Here is a 21766-nt window from a genome sequence, read left to right on the forward strand (position 1 = left end):
GATTACTGCTATTTAATTGTAGTGGTATTTTTGGCAGCTTGTGCATCCACATGAAGGCCATTCCTTCCTAGGACCTAAGGATTGAAAAGGGGCACCATCTTTGGGCACATTATGCTATACTTCTTTTTTATTAGTGTACCTACGTGCCACAGCACATAATTTGGATCCTTGCTTGCTTAACAGCTGTATGAAATGCAACTGTTCAATGTACACTGTCATGTGTTATATATAATGTAACTGTCTTACATTTAATGCATTTGTAAAGCAGGCTTGACTCTTAATTCTCTCACTCAGCTTTGGAGTTTAAACAAAGGAGCAGAAAGTCCTTCCAATTTCCCTTCAAATTCCTCCGATTTTCTTTAAGAATCTCCCAACCTTTGCTAAGGTTGGGATCAATATCCCTTTTACCTACATTTTAACATGATTGAAAGTCTGCAGTGATTTTGTATGGCTCATTTACCTCTAGCTTGTCTGACATGTCAGTATGCCAGCATATCCCTACTGCTACAGTCAGACTGAACATTCACCCCAAATTCCAGAACTTATTTATCTTTGAGGGGTTTATAAATTCATAAATTTTAAAATTTATGAAAGAAAACAAAAAAATATATATAAACCTTTATAAATTTGTAAACCCTATTCAATCTATTTCAGCCAAACTTCTAAAGTTGTAATCAGACATGGACAATATTTGTAGATACTATTGGTGGATGTTTATCAGCTGGTAGATGCAGATACGAGAGACAGAAATAACTATTTGTTTAGTAATTATTTACTGCACAAAGACAAAACTCAATAAAATTGGTAATCAATTTGAAGATTCCCAGCAGAATGCTTAGTTAAGAAATAGCAAATGAATATAAACAGAACAGGAAAAATGCAGTGAAACTCAGGTGGGTAGAGTTGGAGAGGAGATGGTAGGAGGATAAAAAATTCCTCCAGAAATGTCTGCAATGGGGGCAAAACAGAGAGAAAACAAAGTAGAAGGATAGCAGGGAGACAAATTTTGTCCTATAAAAGTATCTGCCCTTATCTTCCCTCTCAATGACTGAAAGTACCTGTGTGAAGTGAGCTCAGAGGGTGAGTAATTGATGCCTGATGGGCCTGCTCTGCCTTGCTGCTGCATCAGTTCTCCCCAGACCTTTACTCCATCTTTCTTCTGTTAAGCAAGTGGTATTGCCCATCTTTTCCATTCAAGCAGAACAGGCTCCCTTCTTTGCATCACTCTTCTGCAACTAGTTTCTGATTTTCCCTTCAAATTCCAACTCTGGGCTCCTTATCTCTGCAAAAGGCACACGAAACTGTGAACCAGGGATCCCTGCTCCCCAGTACATGCAACTCGTAAAAAGAGATGTAGAAGCCAGTTTTTCATTCCCCTAGAGCACTCTTCTCTGAAGACAGGTACTGTGTCATGGAGTGAGCAGTCACTTAGCGATTTCTCATTTGCACACTGGGTAGTCATCACGGTTCAGCTGGAAATTGCTTGGGTGACTGTGAATACAACAGGACACAAAACAGCAGCTTTTGTGCTCATTACAGTAGTGCTAACAGCGAAAAAAGCTCCAACACTCCCACCTAGTGGTACAATAGGAGAATGCAGAGCTGAAGCGACTTAAATGTGGTTACTGTAACACTGTTTCTACTTCCTCGCTGACGGAAAAGGATCCAATGTAACACGTCCAAACACCTACAGTATCTTTGACAGAAAACAGAAAATGTCATTTTTTTGAAAGACTTCATACTAATTTTCAAATGCTTATCGCTCCCTCCTCCTTTGTCTCACCCCAAGGGAGATCCTGTTTTTCTACCTTCCTGCCCTAAAGGAAGACAAAGCTGGCTGTGGGTAACTGCCCACAGTGAGCTCCCTCCCCAGCCTTTGCAACCTGATAAAAAGAGATGTTCACAGGCAGATTACCACATAGTGCGGCACAGGATTAGGTTGCTATTCTCTGCTCCATCCCCAGGCAACTCTTCTCTTATTAGAGCAAGAGGCTATCCTTTTTAGCATTTATCTCTCTCTGCTTCTGCCTCACTGTGTGTTCTGGCAGCAATTTATTTCTAGCAGAAGAGCTGGTAGTTACAAGAGGTTGTCAGAAGAAGGAACTCTTTCATCTTGTTCATTAGACATGATACACACCCAGTAACGTTTGGGATGGCTTCAGCTGTGCTGCATTTCACAGCAGTTTCAACAATACAGCTCAATTTCTTCCTTTCTTTTTTTGACCATCTCAGGCTTGTGTATATTGAACCAGGCCAATCTTCCTCCTAGTAAGCCTACTGACACTGCTCAACAGCAAGGGGAGTCAGAGATGGAATAAAAACTGCCAGCAGCAACGTCCAGCTGCGGGCTTAGTTGCACTACAGATTTACCCTCCTTAATAACTGAAGGACAAGCTCTGATATTAGCCAACAGGTGCTTAGGAGCATTTCACAAGCTTTTCAAACTGTACAGCAGAGCCCAGGCTTGCTGATGTGTCCCTGATCTTCATAAGAGAGCTTAAGGGGGAGTATAAAGCTCAACATAGAGCATTTTAGAGTAGAAGGAAGTTATAGTTCAAAGCCAAGCCCAGAGGTGGCCTTACACGCAAGAATGTATGTATAGTGCTTTTAGTTACTGTTATTTTCAGCTTTCTCTCTTTTACTCCTTCCATTTATTTTTCTCCAGGTGTTCTTTTCCATAGCCTTCATGCATACACATTAACCCCCTGCAAAGGGCAATTTTCTGGGAGCACAGAAGTTTGCTTCTGTAGCCAGGTCTAGAATTTAAAATACTTTAAAGACCTATTGTTGAGTACTTACCCTGGTACCAGTGCAAAATTCAACCTTGTTAAACACCTCCTGTCCATCAGCAATGCCCTAGTACCTTGTGGAGCACTCAGTATTTCTGAGGCACTGTTGTTGTCCCAGTAAGCTCAGACCAGCTATAATGTCACCTGTTGCTATGTCACAGGGACATATAATTTGTCTGAATCATACAATACAACTGCCTAAATCTGAAAGACAGAAATTGCATTTGTGAATAACATGAAAAAACAGAGATCCTTACCTTTGAAGAGCAAGGGGAATTCCTCTGTAGGAGCTCTGCTCATATTTAAGCTCAACCCAAGCTTATTGGCGTATATAAAGCACCCACCCCCACTTGAATGCTTGGGTCTTGGTGAAAAGTTTTCAGCTATGCTTGAGACACAGGTGTTCTGATGGGTTAATGTGTACTGTGGATTTCAGCAGCAGAAGCTTTAAAAAGTGGAAAAATCAAACGTTTACTACATAAAAAATAGCTAGAAAGCCATTAAAATGTTGGAAATAGTTTAAAAATTCAGCTTTCTTTGTCTTAATTTCCAGTTTGATGCTTTTTCTGGGATTAAGCTAGCGCTATAGAGCACAAAGATGTCTGTGCTATTGAGAAAGCTATGTTCCTCTCACTTGTGTTTATAAAAGAAGTCTTCTCAGAGTAGACTCCAAGATAAGGGTTTGGAAGATGTAATTCCAAATAGAATTTCTGCATTCCAGCTGCAAGCATCTTTCTGTGCTCAGTAGATGAGGCATATGTGTACCTAGGTGAGCTCAAAGCCTTCAGTAGGAGCTGCATTAGCCCCCTGGAAGGAGGAGGTAGCTACTCAGCACAGGATACAGATGGGGTTACATGCACACTCATGACCTTTTTATGAAAAACCTATTTACTTGCATCACACACATGTAGTTTCCTGCCTTGAAACCTGAGGAGAAATATGCTATGCAGAACAAAAGTACTGTAGGGGTTTTGCTCTGCCTCATTTGAACTGCATGAGCATTTTCTTATTAGTACAAGCCTTGACCCTCCACCTTTTGAAGGAGGCAAACAATCTGCTTCAAGGAGTCCTAAATCCTCCCCTCTGGTATCAACACATGAAAAAGAAATAACTGCTGTGAATCAGACTAGCCTTACTGGCGACCAAGTAACTTGCAGGTATGCTGTCGAAAACATGAGCTGTTTCCACTCTGCTTTCGTGCTTTCCTCATGCACTCTGGCAGCACTCACAAATCACCCGACGGCATCCCCCAGGGCATGCGGGTGGCTGTGGGTCCGGGAGGCACAGAGCTGCGCAATGGCCTGCCCGATACTGGCTGATTTTGGGGTTTATTTCCCAGATGACTTTTCCTGTCCCTCGGTGCCAGCAGAGGTGAAGTTGTGGCCACGCCGGACACTGGAGCTCCGGCCCCGGGTACCCCCGCTGCAGGGTGCTGTCCGCCTCTCCTGGTGCTGAAGCGGCCCGCAACGGACCCTGGGGGTGAGGAGCTCTTCCCAGCAGGGTCACCCGCTGAGGATGCCCGTTTCCACAGTGACTGTCCCAAAGGGGACCTCAAAGCGGGGAAGGGTCCCTTTGCCTGCAGAGTAGGTGGGATTCCCTCTTCAGCCCCGTCTCTATGCACCTCCTCTGAGTAAGGGCTGCATCTCCTGCTTGGTACTTGTTGACAACAGGTCCTCACTTTGTGAAATGTGTAAATTTTAAAGAAATATTGTTAAAGCTACATTTTGTGGGTATCTTTTGGCAATTTTTTGTTGAGCTGGGGTTCGTGTGCAATATCAGGAGTATTGCTCTGCTCTGAGATGTTCAAAGCATCTAGAAAATCAGTCAAAGTATGGTTTTGATCACACTTTGTCAAGACAAAAAGATATTTATTATGTATTAAATATGTTGGTAGGAAAATGTATTTCTGCTAGTCCTGTGCTCTACTTTTAGGGGAATGGAGTGCAAAAAGAGTATGAGAAGGAATAAAAAGAGGAATTGTCAGACTCTTGTGAAAGAAGAAAGTTAAGTATTAAAGAATCAGTCTGTTTTCTTAGGGGAGAATCAGCTCTAACCAGAAGTGCCCAGCAGCTGCAGAACTAGCCTTTTCAAAAGTTGACTGATGCTATTTTTTTATACATGCAGTCAGAGTTTCTTATTTTACTTCAAGTATAAGCATGTCCTGTGTTCAGGGTCTTCTTGTGTACATAGAATCAGAGAATCATAGAATGGTTTAGGTTGGAAGGGACCTTAAAGTTCAGCTAGTTCCACACCCCTGCCATCGGCAGGGATATCTTCCACTGGACCAGGCTGCTTAAAACCCCAGCCAACCTGGCCTTGAACACTGACAGCTTCCCCTGGCAACCTATTTCAGTGAAACAGAGCATGTTTCAATGAAAGTGTTGGTTCCTAAAAGTTATAGTCCAGACAGACAGAAGAAGACTATTATTCCCATTTTACTAAGGGGAAGATGAAGCATTAAGAAATTAAGGATTGAAATAAAGCATTACCGAGCAAGGAACAAAAAAATGAAACCTTCTGGACATGGTAGCTCAGCCACTAGGTTACCTTTCTTTCCCAAGAGTCAGATCTGCGGTGTGTGATGAATTACAACACATGTGTACCTCCATCCCAAGCAGAGCTGTTGAGGGCACATGCAAGGAAGTACTACAGGGACCAACCAAACTGAACAATCTGGGTGCCAGGTAGCAAAGATGGCAGCTGGGAGAGTGAGTGAGTTCCTGCCAGAACTGCCCTCTTTTCTGTCAAAGACCGTCAATTTCCCTCCCATGAAAAAGGTCATACCAAATTAACTTTTTTTTTTTTTTTTTTTTTTTTTTTTTTTTACTCTTGGGACAGGTAACACTATGCCAAACATTCAATTGATAAATATTATATTTCATATTTACTCTAGTACATCTAAAGTAATAATGTTAGTGTGTTCTACGTGACTAGTGTAGCCAATAATGAGTTGCTGTTGAACTACTCTATAAATCTAACACGTTGTTAAACTAATTACAATCTTATATATTTGGCTGAGCAATCAGTCTAAGCTAGCTAAAGCAATGTGAAAAATATCAAGATTAAAAGCATGAAACAAGCTGTGGTTAGCATCTAATTAAGCAGGGAACAGTATGGTGAAGTACAAACATGGATATTGCAGGCAAATTCATTTTAGGAAACCTGTCCAAGTTGGAGAAGACACTACTTCAGTTAATTTCCATATAGCCTGCTGATGACTAAGGTATTTGTCCAGGTTCAAATATGTATTGTATATTGATAGTGTTGCAAATTTAACTGGTTAGAGAAATAGAAAGGAAACTATTTCTGTTCCTATTGCAAATATATTTCATACATGTTGCACGATATTAAACCATTTCCTATGAAAATATGGCTAAAGCGAAGATTTAAGGTGGTGTAGTCTGTAATCTCTAGGCATAATTATGTTGGTATACTAAATGAGAAACAGCTTCCTCTGCTCTGTGCATCAAGGTCAGAGGTTCAAATGTTATCTTTGAAGATGTTTATGCATGCCTAACTTTGCCTTGGCTCGAGAATTATTAAAATTATCAACCCATTCTTATAATAAATCATCATATGAATTACCTACAACCATCATGTTTGTTCTTTTGCTGATTAAAACACAACAGTTGCTGAGAATTTTCCTTACTAGGAATCATGGTAACCAGGTTGGAACTTTATAAGAGATATATCAAAAGACATTGCTAAGAAGCACCTTGGCCACCTTGGCCTGCAACAAGGTTTTTCTCTCTTGAAAGAAAATGGTCTCACATACAATCCTATGCACATGACCAAGCCATCAAAGCAAAATAAAAAGAGACATGTTAATATGAATGATAAAATATAATAAATTAATATGAGACATATTATGGCAGTGATGCACACATTGCTTCATTTCTACAGGACTAGGTTAACTATCTAGTGTTTTTTTCAGGATAGTAGGTGGCCCTTTGTTTTTAAGAAGGTTGAGGAGTACTCTAAGCACATCAGAAGAGCTTTCACAGTTACAAGCAATTTATTGGTTGGCTGGTCCATGTAATAGTTGTTTATTAAGGCATACATTAAGCACTGCAACCTTTAACAAATTACTTATAAGTGTTAATTAATGAAAAGCATCTTTTTTGTTAGCATGCTGCCAGCATTGTTAATTTGTTCTCAAGGCAGATACCCCCAACAGTCTCATTGCCATTTCTTGGCAAGTAGGAATAACTAGGAATGGATAAGCAAGGTTACATATGAAACATTGATTAGAAGGAAATTATTACCATATGAATTGGGCAATTCTGCTGATCCATTAAGGGAAGGTAGTAAGAGCAGAATGTTCTGGAGACTCTGCCAGTTGCATTTCCCATACATTGCATTGGTAGTATTTGAGTGTTAATCCATTCAGTCACTGGAAGAAAAAAGGCCATTGGTGAATATGCAGGGAAATGTCAAGTTTTACACAAGATGCAGATGTTCTTCATTATGAAGGGTAGAAAAACTCTGAGAAAGGAGCTCATTAGTAGAGCTGGGTGAATAATGGTTTGCCTGTTTTTGTGGTTAAACAAAAAAAAACAGAAGGGAAAATATTCAAACTAAGCAGAAAATTTTGAGGTGTTTTTGTTTTGTTTGTTGCTGGGTTTTGTTTGGTTTTTTTTTGGTTTTTTGTTTGTTTTTTTTTTTTTCTTAGAGGGACGAAGAAAAAGCAATTGAATGGGGGCAAGGGAGACAGGGAGAAAGGATCCAAAAGAATGAAAACCTGATCAGCTTTATCAGGTAGCAATTATACAAACCTCTCTGAAACAGCAGATGAGAATAGGCACTTTTCAGGATAGAATAAACAGGTTATGTCTACAGTCTCAAATCCTCTAAGTTACATGTCCTGAGACAGCTAGAAGTGAGTTTCCTTTTTGGAAGCTATGTAGTCACTAAGCAAGGAGCTGAGAAGCTCTGCAGTCAAGAGCTGTCTGCTCCAGATGCTACAGGTGCACTGTTTGTCTTTAAACTCAATCCTGAGAAAGCAAAAGCAGACCAGCTGCCACAATGGGTGACTGTTTCACAGGTCTTCCTTAGCTGCTGTGTCAACAAGGCAGTATTAAAAGATTACTTCAATACTTTTTGTTGATACAGTAAACTTTACTGGAAACATCTTAGTAAGGCAAGAACATCAGCTTCTCTTACTTGTACTTCTTCCCACCTTCTTGCTCAAGTGGTGTGCATACTACATTGGCATCTCTGCTCCTCTTCCTTGTGTCAGCAGCTGGGACTGGCCCTCACATTTGCAGAATGGTTAAAGTTGGAAAGGACCTTAAGGTCATCTAGTTTCAATCCCTGCCATGGGCAAGGATGCCCAAGGCCCTGTCCAACCTGGCACTGAACACTATCAGGGATGGAACATTTACCACTTCTTTGGGCAACCTGTTCCAATGCCTCGTCATCCTCACAGTAAAGAACTTCTTGTGCCTTAACCTTAAATTCTTCCTAACCTCTTCTAGTTCCTTCCCCTCTTCTAGTTTGAACCCATTACCCCTTGCCTTATCACTACAGTCCCTGATGAAGAATCCCTCTTGAGCATCCATTCTTCTGTAACATCAAGATACAATTGACTTTTATTGAGGAAAAAGTTAAATAGCATATTATCAAGCTTTGCTCCCAAAGGCATCACACTTGTTATTACAAGCTAATGAATAATGTGAAAAACATTCAGGAATATGATCTTTAGCTGAGAGGACTGAGATCTGCTTTTTAACACTGTCATATGCTACATTTGAGTATTCCAAACACTTGTTGAATATCTGTAGCAGAAGATCCCCGTTAGAGTCTTATGTCTGGCTTAGGTGTACAAAAGTGTATGTTTGAAGATTTTTATTAATATATTTGAGGGTTTCATTTTACCCTGAAATTGTAATTTGTAATTATGAAGAGTTTTGTGAGTTTGATCAGAGATTTGAAATGCTGGATTCTCTCCAACTCCAGAATGTAGACTCCAGCATAGAAATGTTTCGTGCCAAGAAAAGCAATTTAAACATGAGTAATGAGGGCACATTGTTAACCATTACTCTTTAGAGATGTATTTTTCATTTTTAAAGGCTGTGGAAGCACAGACTATTTTTGGAAGTAACTTTTCCTTTGGTCCCTCTTCAAAACCACAGAACATATATTCTCATTCAGTAAGGAAAGGTGAATACCTTAATTCAAACATCTTGTACAGTAAAAGCTAGACTTTCAAGGGAACTCATAACCAGATTTCTAAGAGTACATTCAGACTCAGACCAAGGTTCAACATCATTCAGCTCTCAATAACTTAAGCCTTTTTGAAAATCCAGTTACTTGGTGCCAACATGAGATTTTAGCCATTTGAAATATTTCATCCAATAGGGACATATCATTCAGTGAAATGCACTGTGTTTGCCAGGCTACTATGTAATATTTGAAATGAAATCCAATGTGTTCATTCATTTGCACTTCCATAAAAGATGCTTTTGTTCTGATTAGATCATCTTAACACTAAGTTAGTAGATAAAGCAACTGTGACTGCTTTTTTGTTACTGAATTACAGAATCAGTAGATGTCAGGAATATAAATGAATGTACTGCTGGCCCTTTACTGAATTCAAATTGATTTTCAGGCAGAACAAAAACTGGCTGAAGGACCATAAACAGAAGATAATAGAGCACTGAGGAGAAATACCCAGTGAAATGCCTCAGAGACATGCATTAGGCCTCACACTAATTTATTTTATTTAGATGACAAGGCTGACTCTACAGGACACATTTTAAGCTCTGTGAGACTGTAGACCATTTAACTTCAAATAAAGAAACAGGACTAATGTTTAATACAGAAGTTTTACAAAACCAAGGTGTTTATCACTAGTTTGTGTTGCCAGGCTTCTCTCTATCCCTTCTCACATGCAGTAAGTCTTATATGAGGAGCCTTTTTCTATTGTGTCTAAACTTACTGTCTGGCATGTCATAACCAGCACATGCCCCAAGAAATGTTTTGCCTTTGTTTTGTTGCTATAGGTGGCCTTACACCAAGATTTGAATGATATAGAAGGTCATGTTGCATAATAAGAACAATTTGTTCACAGGGAGGGTGATCAAGTATTGGAACAGGCTGCCCAGGAAAGTAGTTAAATCACCATCCCTGGAAGTGTTCAGAACCAGAGTAGATGAAGCCTTCAGTGGTGGTCTTGCAGTCTTGGGGTAATGGTTGGACTTGATGATCTTAAAGGTCTTTTCCACTCTAGGTGATTCTATGATCTTATGATTCTATGTGCAATATGAGTGAAATCCAGCTGAATTTAGACATTTGGTCCCTTTTCCCTGTATTCATTAATGTTTTTCTAAGTGTCATTCACACTGAGCAGGATTGCCTGAGCTACCTGATGAAGCACTTTTAAACTCAAGTTTAATCTGACAGCTTGAAACACCGTTACAGGGTTGCATGTAACACTCATTGAGGAAGAATTCCCACAATTTTACCAAGGAAATAGTTATTACCACAAACCAGATGTGATGTGCTTCACTGGTATGACCAGTAGAGATTCAGAAAGAAAAGGAAACAAAACAAGATATTTAAACAGATAAAGCATATGGTCATCCAAAGGTAACTGAGAGGGGGGTGTAGAAGAACTTGCAACACTTCTTCGTGCAAACGTATCACACACTAACGTTCCTTTAAAATATAAGTTGGATTCATATCTCTTACAAATGATATGTCACGATGTCATTTATCAATAGGTTAAGCAAGATAAATTTACTGCAGTCCATATTGTGCTAACTTCTCTGATAATAAGTCCTGTTTTGTCTTGACATAATTCAGCAGTCAGCCCATGGAAAAAAAAAAAAACACCACAATATTTTTGAAAAATATATCAGAAATGCCAGGTTCTTTGTAGCAGTTCTATTCTTCTCCTAACAGTTTGATATGGATTATGAATGCTTTCATTAGTGGAGATAAAATCTTTTCTGTTTGATCTTCTTGATACTATATCTAAGTAATATCTTCTCCTCCATAGTGTTGTAAAGTGACTGCATATTATGAGTGCTCAGTACTTATTCTAATGAGTTGCTTTCATAAATAAGGGAGTCCTGGTCACTAGCCTGCGAGACCAAGGAGAGAGCATGCAGTTATTTAGTTACTATGGGCTATTGTGCTGAAATAATTTTAGAAGAGAGCAATTTTTCTAAGAAAAATGCTAGAGTTTAATTCAAACAACAACTGTGTTTGAACTGTATTAATTGGGCGTGTACTGCATCGATTGTTACGAGTGTGAGGAAGCTCATTAAAAGTGAGATTAATCAGAAGTGATAGCTAATTTGATTAAGAAAGGGTGCTGGTGATTAATATTTATAAACAGTTATAATGATTCTTGTATTTTCTTTTAGTCATGCTCCATCTCTTTGAATTCTCTTGAGTAATTATAGACAAACCACCTGAATGGTTTTAAATTTCTCAGAATGAAAATTTTTTCCTGTCTGTGCTCAAATATCAACTCTCATCTTCATTTTGAAATGTACTGGTGATTCCCCTTCTTCTTCCCGTAATTTTGAATAGGCAGAATCTAGCTTTCTCACCATTGCTTCAGGCAGGAGAGGGACTAAAAACAACAAAATGAACCAGATATTCTACTAGACTTTCCAGGTCTGATGCTGCAAACATTACCATGTTTATCCTCAGATGTATGAGCAGTATCCTTGAACTCAGAGAGAGATTGCAAAACCAAGAGTGGATTAAAGTGTTCATTGCACTGAGGTATAAGAAGTCTATAATTAATCTGTTGTCCCACTAATCACTTTCTTGTTTGTGCAAAGCAATTAAAGCCAAATGTTTAGAGAAGTTTAGATAGCTGACTTCCACTTCCTTTTTTTTTTTTTTTTTTTCCCCTAGCTTATCAGTGTCCAATTTTACAGCCTGGAAGATGAATAATTACTTAGTAAGTGTGAGTAAACACTTCTTTGTATGTTCAAATATGGGTTGTGTACCTAGGGAGGCTCGACTATTGTTTGTTCATTTTTTATTTTTTTTAACCAGTTTATAAAGAATATTCCATCAATCTTTCAATGCCTCCAAGATGGATATAGAATCCAGGGCAAATGAACTGACTTTGTGTCACATCCAGTGTAAGACACTAACTAAGATATGATATCTCACAGGAGGTTTATAACTGCGATCGATGAGAGGATCGATGTCATTGCAGAAGAAGGTGGCAGAATGGTAAATTTTGACTTATTAAGTTTTGAATTTATCTTGCAGGCTTTTTTACATGCTGATGTACATATAAAGATATGGAAAAAAAGAAACCTCTTGATCATGCAACATGCAAGAAAGGAAATGCTTTATTATCAATGTGTTTTTCCTTGTCAGTGCCACAACTGGTGCAACCAGAGCACTCAAGGCTAAGGATACTCAAAGCTTAGACAGAAACAAGCAGCATGAAAAAATATCAGTCCATAAGGCAAAAACTTATAAGTTCTTGAAAAAACACATACATGGGCTGAAAGTTTGGCTGAACTCTGCCTTATCTTTTTTACTATTGACTTTTACTATTCTACAGTGATTAAGGTTTGCTTCTAGAGAGTGACAGAAAGTTCTTTCCTGAATGATGAACAAAAAGGCAAACTCTTGCCCTTCTTGGCATTTTTACCAAAGAGCTTAAATGTAATTTCCTACTATTAGTTTTTTAATCATTTTGAACAAGTTTAATATTTCTATTAGTAATATATCAGAATTTGAAGGTAAGGACATCTAGTATCACCCTACAAATTCATTTCTAAAAATTAATATTAAATTAAATGTTAAATGTAGACTTTACAATATTTAAATATGGCCTGTGTGAGGTTGCTTCAAGGGACAGTTCTATTCCACAGATTTTTTTTGCATCTTGTTGTTTTCTTTGGAAATATAACAAGAATAATAAAAAAAAGGACACAAACATCTATGAATGGGATTCCAATTCTGCAGTTGCTACAGAGGTTTAATAGATAGATTCCATATGCCAGATGTCCTTTATGTTGCTTTCAGAGGAAACAAGAGGATCATCAACAAGAAGGCTTATTTGAATCCAATTAACTTTGCAAGTGTGTTGAAAATGATGTTATTATATGTAAGGAAGGAGGGTAAAGTTCTAGATATTTCTAAAAGTAAACTTGGGAAAAAAATCAGGGATTTAAAGAGTTTAAACAGCTTTTATAAGTTGAAAGAAAGTCAGAAGTGACCTTGTAAACATTTTAATGGAAAGCTGAGTTTAATTCCACAAAAAAAAAAAAAGATATTAATTTGTTCACTTGAAGGATATGGCACATTCACACTAGGCAGTAGCTCAAACATTCATTTATCATTGTCCCAGTGGATTAAAATCATAGCCTTATAAGACTACACTGCTTGCATCTAATGCTGAGGTAAGAAAGGCATGAGTCATGGAGGCAGAATTTTCACCTGAAAAGAATCAGCTGTAGTCTGTGCAAACATGTTTTGGCAGCTGCTGAAAAATTATGAACTGAGGTTGCTCAGATTTTTGTCATATTCCTGAATCATGATTTATAACAAATAGACACATACTCTATTAAACGGTTGAATCGACCTTTTGCTGTGTCATCTGGATTCTTTTGCAATGTTACAATTATTTTTCTCTTGTTACATAATTGTTAGTGCCTGAATTCTTGTCAGGTAATTCAGTACTGAGATTGTTGACAGACAATGGCCATGATTCAGCAAAGCATATAAGCCTGTGACTAATGTTAAAGAAATGTTAAGGTTTTGCTGCCTTAGGCTTGACAGTATAATTATATGACCAAATTTGTCAGTGTTTCTCAAGGAGAAGCTGAACAAATACATTTGATTTTGATGGTTTAAAGTATAGCTAACAAAAAATGAGATTGGGATTCTAATTGACTTTTATGTTATTGTGAAATCAACAACCATTTCTAAACATCTTCTCATTTCAATTTATCCACTATCTGGCAGCTGTGGAATTAATCTTGGTCTCTGAGGCTTAGAACCATCAGAAGAATTAATTTACAGGATTGCTGCAGCAATAGATTGGAATTATATCTTTGAAACACTATTTGCCAAAATACAACTCTGAAAGGAAGTGACAGAAGATTTTAAGCAGAATGGATTATTTACTGTCCTGCCTGAATGGACATGATGACTGAGATCCATGAAATAATACAGAGATCCATCCTTTTTCTGCAGTTCAAAAAGATAATAACTTTACACAATAGCTATTACCAAAAGACCAACCAAAACCCCAAGTAAACCCACACAAACAGCCAGAAAAATGCACATACTATATAACTTAAAGATAAGTACATACACTCAGTCAGTTTATATACGATTTCTTGCTTTCCTAACAGAGAGCTGATGGGGAAGAAATTATAAGTAGGAAGACTGTGCTAATTCTATAATTTTAGGATCTGAGAAAAGTGCCTTAATTTGTGGCAAAACTGTTACAGGCCTCTGTCTCCTGTCCTAAAGTTACAGTCCAGCTTTTGCAGAAAACATGGCCATTGCTTTCTGCCATGTAAGAACCCTAGCAGAACTAGTTCTGCAATTTAGTACAAGTGGACAGAAACCTGAACTTGTGTAAACCCTCCCTGAAATCATACCTTAATCTCATATGTCCACATGAAATTTCTTGATTTGGATTAAGTAGGTAAGATACATAGATAATTGATGTAAAAACTTGAAAAGATGGGTAAAGATTTATCTGATCTCTGAAAGAGAGTAAGTCTTCCATTTAAAATTTAAATACATGGTTGAATCTTAACATTCTTTGAAACAAGTAAAAAACAGAAGTAATCAAATTGTCAAAAGTTGGGAGTTTCCTCTCTTCCTTCCCTTCTCCCCCCCCCCCCCCCCCCCTTTTTTTCTTGAAAAAAAGGAAGTGGTTAAAAGTAGAGGGGAAGAAATATTTGTGAAACTATAGATGTAACTGTTAGAATATCTGTTGAGTATGAATTTTCAGAGGGAAGTGTGGGGTTTCTTAAATATTTTTGTAAAAATTGAAATTGCACTGAAAACAATATAAAGCTATAGGACATGTGGTTTCATATTAGTTTAGTACCAAGGAATTCAAGACAATTTGTTAATATCCATGTTGTTCTGTCAGACAAACCTGTTGCTTTTCATTCCATAAATATTTGTAGGTGTTAGGCAGTGACTCTGTTTAATGGGTATATACACATTTATATCTCATGTTAAGATTCTGTTTTTCTTTCTAAAGTGCACTGTACACCCTTAACACTGAAATACGGTAATGCTGCTCTTTACATTTAGGACATAATGCATCCTTCATGCGATACAGATGATTGGGACAGTATAACTGTCAGACAAATGATTTCCACATTCCTGCTTAACTCAAGTCACGAATGCTGGAGGCTGAATACTAACAGTCTTTAACAGGAAGATAACTAACAATTACCTTCTCCTACAGTATTACTGCTGGATAAATACTCCTTTTCAGCACTTCAAATATTGACTTAATCAATTTATTTTCTTGAGACCTGGCACATCTTTCCACTGGGTCAATTATGGAGCATTCTAGCAGCTCCCTGGACTAGAAATGAGCACGTCACTGAAGTTTCCTATACCATATGTTTACCCAAGAGAGTATGGTCACAGCCTTTTTCTAAATACTCTCATGAAAACTGCCTCTTGATGATGCATGAGGTTTTATTTCTAGAAGCAGTTAATTTAATAGGTGTAATTCCTCAGGGGAACATGCAAAAGGGCTGGGAGCAGCAAGGCAGAAAAAAGCACAAGCTGCCTTTTCCAGAGACAGATATGAATGCCATTGGTAGGGAGTGAGTGCGCCGTATAGGTCAGCGTTTCAGGGCATGAAAACTACCCAGAGGAGTCAGAGCACTCTACTGCATTCGTGGGCTTGCACTGCCACCTGGTGTAGTACTCAGTAGTTACAGGTTCTGTCCAGCACAGCTTAAAACACCCGCAAAAGCACTACGAGGAGAAGATGCTACCACAAACCCCGACAACTGGTTTGGTTACATAGATAAATACGAGTATGTTTAGCAAACAGGTACGGTACCAAAAGCACTGAGGTAGGTCCTGTGTATGCCTTGTCAGATGGGAAATGGTAACACAGGAGGTACTTCATCTGTCACAGTTGCAGAGTAGGCTGACCAGGCTTCAGCAGCCAGGACAGGAGTTAGTACAGGTTACTGGCAGCTTACTGACCTGGGACACCTCAGTCTTTGTATTAGTTTGTGTTTATGTGTCCAGATGACACAGGATCTGCCAGGGGCAGGTGAGGCAGCCTGCAGCCTCCCACTGGTGTGAGGTACCTCTCCCTAGTCATGTTTTACCTCAGCCGGCAAAGCAAACACAGAGGAGCTGTCTGACATGCCTATGGAGGAGAATCTCATCCCAGAGACCAGGAGGTGACAACTAATTCCTCAAAGACCAGTTCATTTCTCATCACTTTCTGGGCCTCAAGGTGTTCATAGAGGCTGGGAACATGTAATGCCCCAAAACCTGAGATTCTTGTGCCACTCGTGACGATGTCAACGTAGCCCTGCACTCGTTAATGGTTAAAACCTCTGAGACACACATAAACCCCACGGCTGCTCCCACGGCCTCAGGCCCCCTTAGGGACTACACTTCCCATGGCGCCCCGGGGCAAGAGCGCTGCCCCATTGGCTGGACCGACCGGAAGGGGCGGTACGGCACGAGGCCGCGGGCAGACGGCGCGGGTCTGGTCCGGGCACCCTTTCCAATGGCGGCGCTGAAGTACGCGGGGCTGGAGGACACCGACAGCGAGGAGGAGCTGCCGCCGGGCTGGGAGGAGCGCACCACCCGTGACGGATGGGTCTACTACGCCAAGTAAGGGAGCGGGGCGAGCCGGCCTCAGCCCCCCGACCGCCCTCGCCTTCTCCCCTGGAGCAGCATCCGTGCAGCCGCCGCTGCTGCCCTCTCAGCGTGGGGGGCGGAGGGGCAGGAACCGGCATATCCCGCACTGTACCACCGGAGCGAGATGGGGCTGAGGCAGGGCCAGGGCTGGGTGCTGGGACCGGTCTCCGTGTGACTCGGTTTCCGCGTACGGCGGTCACTCCTGGCTCCGGGGAGCGCTGAGTGTGGGCTGGGCTCTCCCAGCGCCGTCCTCCGGGGCCGAGCAGCACGGGTGCCCGCCAGAGGAGCTGAGGGGAGAGGACAGGCTGGTCTGTGCCGTGCTGACCGCCGCCGGACAGAGCCACAGCATCCCCTTCTTCGTGTTGGGAGCGCTGCTGGAGCGGCTCTGGCCCCTCCCGGGTGCAGCACCGAGCTGTCACACGGCTGCTGCTGTTGCACTTCGTTAAGTGGTTCCGTGGATAATCACAGAGTGGTTTGGGTTGAAAAGGACCTTAAGGTCCTCTGTTTCCAACCCCCTGCCACGGACGGGGACGCCTTGCACTAGACCATGTTGCCCAAGACTCCGTCCAACCTGGCCTTTAACACTGCCAGGAATGGGGCATTCACAGCTTCCATGGGCAACCTGTTCCAGTGCCTCACCACCCTAACAGTAAAGAACTTTTTTATATCTACGTGAACTTCCCCTATGTAAGTTTAAACCCATTCCTCCTTGTCCTATCACTACAGTCCCTGATTAATGATTATTTATACATATGGGAGGTGGAGACTTGCACAGTAGTGTAGCTTGCTGAGTTTTTGCTCTTTGTAGGAATAGAGGAGAGACAGGTATGATGGAAGTTAAAAGCTATATATGCTCCTCTCCAGCTCTTCAGTATACCACACCTTTGACAAGAGATAAACATTTGTATTTAGTACCATCTGCTTGTGCCACTCTGAAACTGACTGCGTTCCCAGTGGTTACAGAAGAGGATGGACCATAGGGCTGACTAAATTAGTGGAATATATATATATATATATATATATATATATATATATATATATATATAAATTTTCTTCTCTCTTGTGGTTTCTGTAGGCATTCTACTCTCAAAATGTGTTTCAGTGTTAAAGTTTCAGGATTTTTTCCATCCCACAAAAAGGGGGAAAAGTGTAGTGCGTTCTCACCTGTGGTGGGTTGGCATCTTCCTCCCAAGTTCTGCTTTACAAGCACTGGACAGAATGTTTTAGTTTACCTGAACTTTTTAAACACTGCCGATACTCTCCATGGTTTCATTTTCCTCAGGTCAGACTTCTCTATATTTGGTTGACTTCAAAAGCTCTTTCAGAAAACAATCACTTGTTGAAAGTAACAAACCTACAAAATAATAATGCTGCCAAGAGTAATTTTTACAGAAGCAATTAGTTAAATAGACCTGTTTTTAACTGTTATGAAACTTATTCAATTTAGTGTAATGACATAGTGTTAATATGTCTTTACTGCCTGACAATCTTGCCCAGTGGGTCTAAAAAATACTTGACACAAAGAGGTGTTATGCTGCTTTAAAATGCTTTAAAATGAGCTTAAAATGACCTCTATGTCTTTGATACCTCTGCATATTCTGGATACTTTTTTTTGATACTTACCAACAATATGAACTTTAAACTTAACCGGAATAGGGTTACTTTGGTTTAAGACTTTTTGAGGTCTTTGAGTGAAGTGTGCACACAGTCAAGTGCTGAAAGTGGCTGGGAGTGCATTTGTCAAGCTATGGTAGTTTGGTATCTCTCGTCAGACAGGAGTAATTTAAGATCTTGTGTCTTTAGCATATAAGTGTCTTGAAGTTTAGGTGCCACTGCAGGTCACACATATGTACTTATTTAATCTCAGCCCATCAGCTGATTCTAATACAGTGAACTGTCATTGTGGGTTAACTACGTGGTTATTATAGGAAAGAAGATTTGCTTATGTTGTGTGCAAATTGTTGGTACTATATCTGTAGTTATTCAATAATGCCAGTATGTATTTCATACTTAGGCAGCTGTTAATTTGGACACTTTCTCAAGTAATCCCTGATTTTTGGTTATTATTTTAAAATATTTAATAAAAGATAATATCCAACCTGGTTTTATACTTTGAGTATTTTAAGACCTTGTTTATGTGTACATCACTTTATTAGCCTGTAGTGCAGAAAACCTTATGAGAGTATATTAATTCTCTTAGCGTGAGGTAAGTGAATAAAATCTTGGAATTATAAGAGATTATGCCATTATCGCTCATTTTAAATAAGCAGTCAAGGCCTTTGGATAAACTTGCTTGTCTAAAGCTGCAGTTGTTTATGTAGAAATCCAGACTTATTTACTTCATAGCTTACAATTCAGTATTATTAGGCAAAAGTCATAAAAGGTACTTTTGTGATTTGAAAACTTTCCAATATTTCTACTTATTTCTGATAAATTATTTTTTTGCTTTTTTCTTCCTTTTTCCTACCAAGGATCACCATCTGTTTGACAAATTTTTTGAGTCTGTTGATGTTATTCTTTGTTGATGCTATTCTTGAATGACCTTTGGGGTACTTTGTTATCAAGCAACAAAGCTTAGATTGGAAGTCGGGCAGTTATTTGAATTTTTATAGACTTCTATGCTCTCTTATTAGTTAGTTTCAGAACTGTGGCAATATGGAAGCTTGATGACTTCTAACTGCAGTTTTGACCTTTCTTAAGCAAGAGATTGCCATGTTTCTTTTTTTGTGGCAGACATGCCAAGTATTTAAAAAAAGTAGTTAATCTTCACTGTATGAAAAGAAAACCTTTGTATTACATCAGAAGAATCATTAGGCAGTTTTTTAATATCTTAAACTTTCCTTTTCCTACAGCCATCTGGAAGAAAAAACACAATGGGAACACCCTAAGTCTGGAAAGAGGAAACGTGTTGCAGGAGGTTTGTGTTAAGGTTTTGTAACAAACTGAAATTATGTTACAAACATCAGTTGGAGTCTGTGCAGGAGCTAGATCTCATTTTGATCTTCTAGTGAACACTAATCACCTGGGCAAACTGAGCTTGTAAAATACAGTAAAATGACTTCAATGGGGTTTTACCTATGTGATAATGTATGTGTAGAGTGATCATTTTGCAGTTTTATGGCTTTCTTGTATTGCTCCATAAAGCCAAAATACTAATTCCAGGGTTGTTTTATTGTGGCTTGTAAAGCATTGACTGTGTGAGCCTGGGATTCTCTGATTGCATTCTGGTTTCCTGCTGTCCATCAGGTAATATTTATAGTTGGATTATATTCATCAAAGGATATTCCTGGCACAGAAGAAAGTCACATTAGTTTAATTTTGTTTATTTTCCCTAACTCACCTGAAAGCTTGTGCCAGATCAGAAGACAGTCAGTGTTGCAGGACACTTCCAAAGGTAAATGACTTCTTAAGGACCTTGGATCAGTGCCTTAGATCTTCCCAAAAGCATTTATATGGCTTATGTAGGTGTACTGTCCTGTTGGCAAGCCATACTTCTTTTGGCATTGGTAATGTGACTATAACTGGAATGTTTTCAGTAGTTTTTGAGCCAATTGAATTGCAAATGAATGCTTTTCAGCCAGGATTAGAAATACTGGGAATGCTATTTGTTAAGTACTTCTGTAAGGTCTTTTATATAAGAATTTATTTTGTAAAGATTTGTCATTTTTTTCTTTTATCTGTCCTTCCAACTTCATAGAATCATAGAATCATTTAGGTTTGATTTAACATATCCCATACCCACTTGAGAGTTCTGATCTTCCAACTACTGGTATGTGTTACACATAACTTTTTATACTCTTAGTTTAGTGTTTTTGCAACTTACTTTCAGGGATAGCTAAACTGTATGCAGTATAGACATGTGTATGTAGTAGGAAGCAAGCTTGCATTTTGCTGGTTTGTGCAATATAATCTTTATAAATAATTTCTAGATTATCTCTATACTTCATATTCTAGTTATTACAGTTGTACCAGACCTCCTGTATGTTGTACTTTTATTAGAGAGTAATTGTGCATGATTAGGGAAGCAATCCTTCTTTCAAGTGACAATATTCAAGTGCAGCAGGTAGTTGTATTACCTACAGAAGTAATGAAGAATTATGCCACATCTGTCTGAGAAATCACTTCAGATCTGAATATACTTTTAATGTCTGGAAAAAGTTAATATTTTATGCTTCCTAGGTCTGCCATATGGATGGGAGCAGGAGACTGATGAAAACGGACAAGTCTATTTTGTAGAGTAAGTATGTCAAAATGTAGAATGTGGACAAGTAGCACAACTGTGTTTCGTGCTGGGTAGCCTTTTTGAGTTATCACTGACTATCAGCTGGATAGACAAATAAATTACTAAATATAATTTCATAATCTTTATGCAGAAATTACAGTTGTAGTAGTGTCTAAACACTCATTTGTATTTTTCTAAATTCTCTCATTTGCATAGAATTACTAATGTGGGGGCTAGAGTGAAGTGACTTGGGTATCCACATCTCAAAATATGAGCTAGTCACTGTTTATGTGGGCTTATTTTGTTTGTATACCTTTATGGATAAACTCTGTGCTAACTTTAAAAACATGTAGAACTTGTAGCTGATTATTAACATTGTGGTGATGCTTTAAAATACAAGAGGAAAAGAAAATTGCTGCAACTCTGACTCACTTGCAATGTAAATCACAGAAAGGAAGACACGGATCGAGCTAGCAAAGGTGTTTGGAAAGGAAAGGTCACAGGAGAAGGAGGAATTCTGGGAATGTTTCCTTCTGTATCTTTTCAATGGCAGGGTCAAAATGGGGTAGTTATCTTAAACTGGCTTGGCAGAATGAAGAATATTCACAGGCTAAAATAGTAAGTGTACCCTCTCTGTACTATAATTGAGGGCTGAGAGTTATGGCTTAATGTCTTTTTCTGATAATTGTCTAAAGAAAAACAAAAAATCTGTTTTAGAAAGGTAAGCCTGACCTAAATTGTGCCATTTGCTAAGCTGACGTGAAGCTATTTGGTTTTGGTTGCTTGAGGAAGAAGTACTAAGCTACATTTCTCATTGGTATATTGTTTCAAGGGAGTAGTGCAGGCCCCTTTTACAGAGCTCCTAAGAGAACATGATCTTCCCTAGTATAATGAGATTTTT

The 21766-nt window shown here is 39.1% G+C and overlaps 1 protein-coding gene across 1 annotated transcript in view; it reads left to right on the top strand.

Annotated features, from left to right (window-relative positions):
• Positions 1 to 16461: 16461 nt before the first annotated feature.
• WWOX (WW domain containing oxidoreductase) overlaps positions 16462 to 21766 on the top strand; it is a 525086-nt gene continuing 519781 nt past the window's right edge. The window contains exons 1-3 of the mRNA XM_005152159.3: positions 16462 to 16616; positions 19496 to 19560; positions 20823 to 20880. Coding sequence (XP_005152216.1) covers positions 16510 to 16616; positions 19496 to 19560; positions 20823 to 20880 — 230 coding nt within the window. The 5' untranslated portion in view covers positions 16462 to 16509. The remainder of the gene's footprint in view (positions 16617 to 19495; positions 19561 to 20822; positions 20881 to 21766) is intronic.

The sequence above is a fragment of the Melopsittacus undulatus genome, chromosome Z (assembly GCF_012275295.1).
Source record: "Melopsittacus undulatus isolate bMelUnd1 chromosome Z, bMelUnd1.mat.Z, whole genome shotgun sequence".
Taxonomy (NCBI): Eukaryota; Metazoa; Chordata; class Aves; order Psittaciformes; family Psittaculidae; genus Melopsittacus; species Melopsittacus undulatus.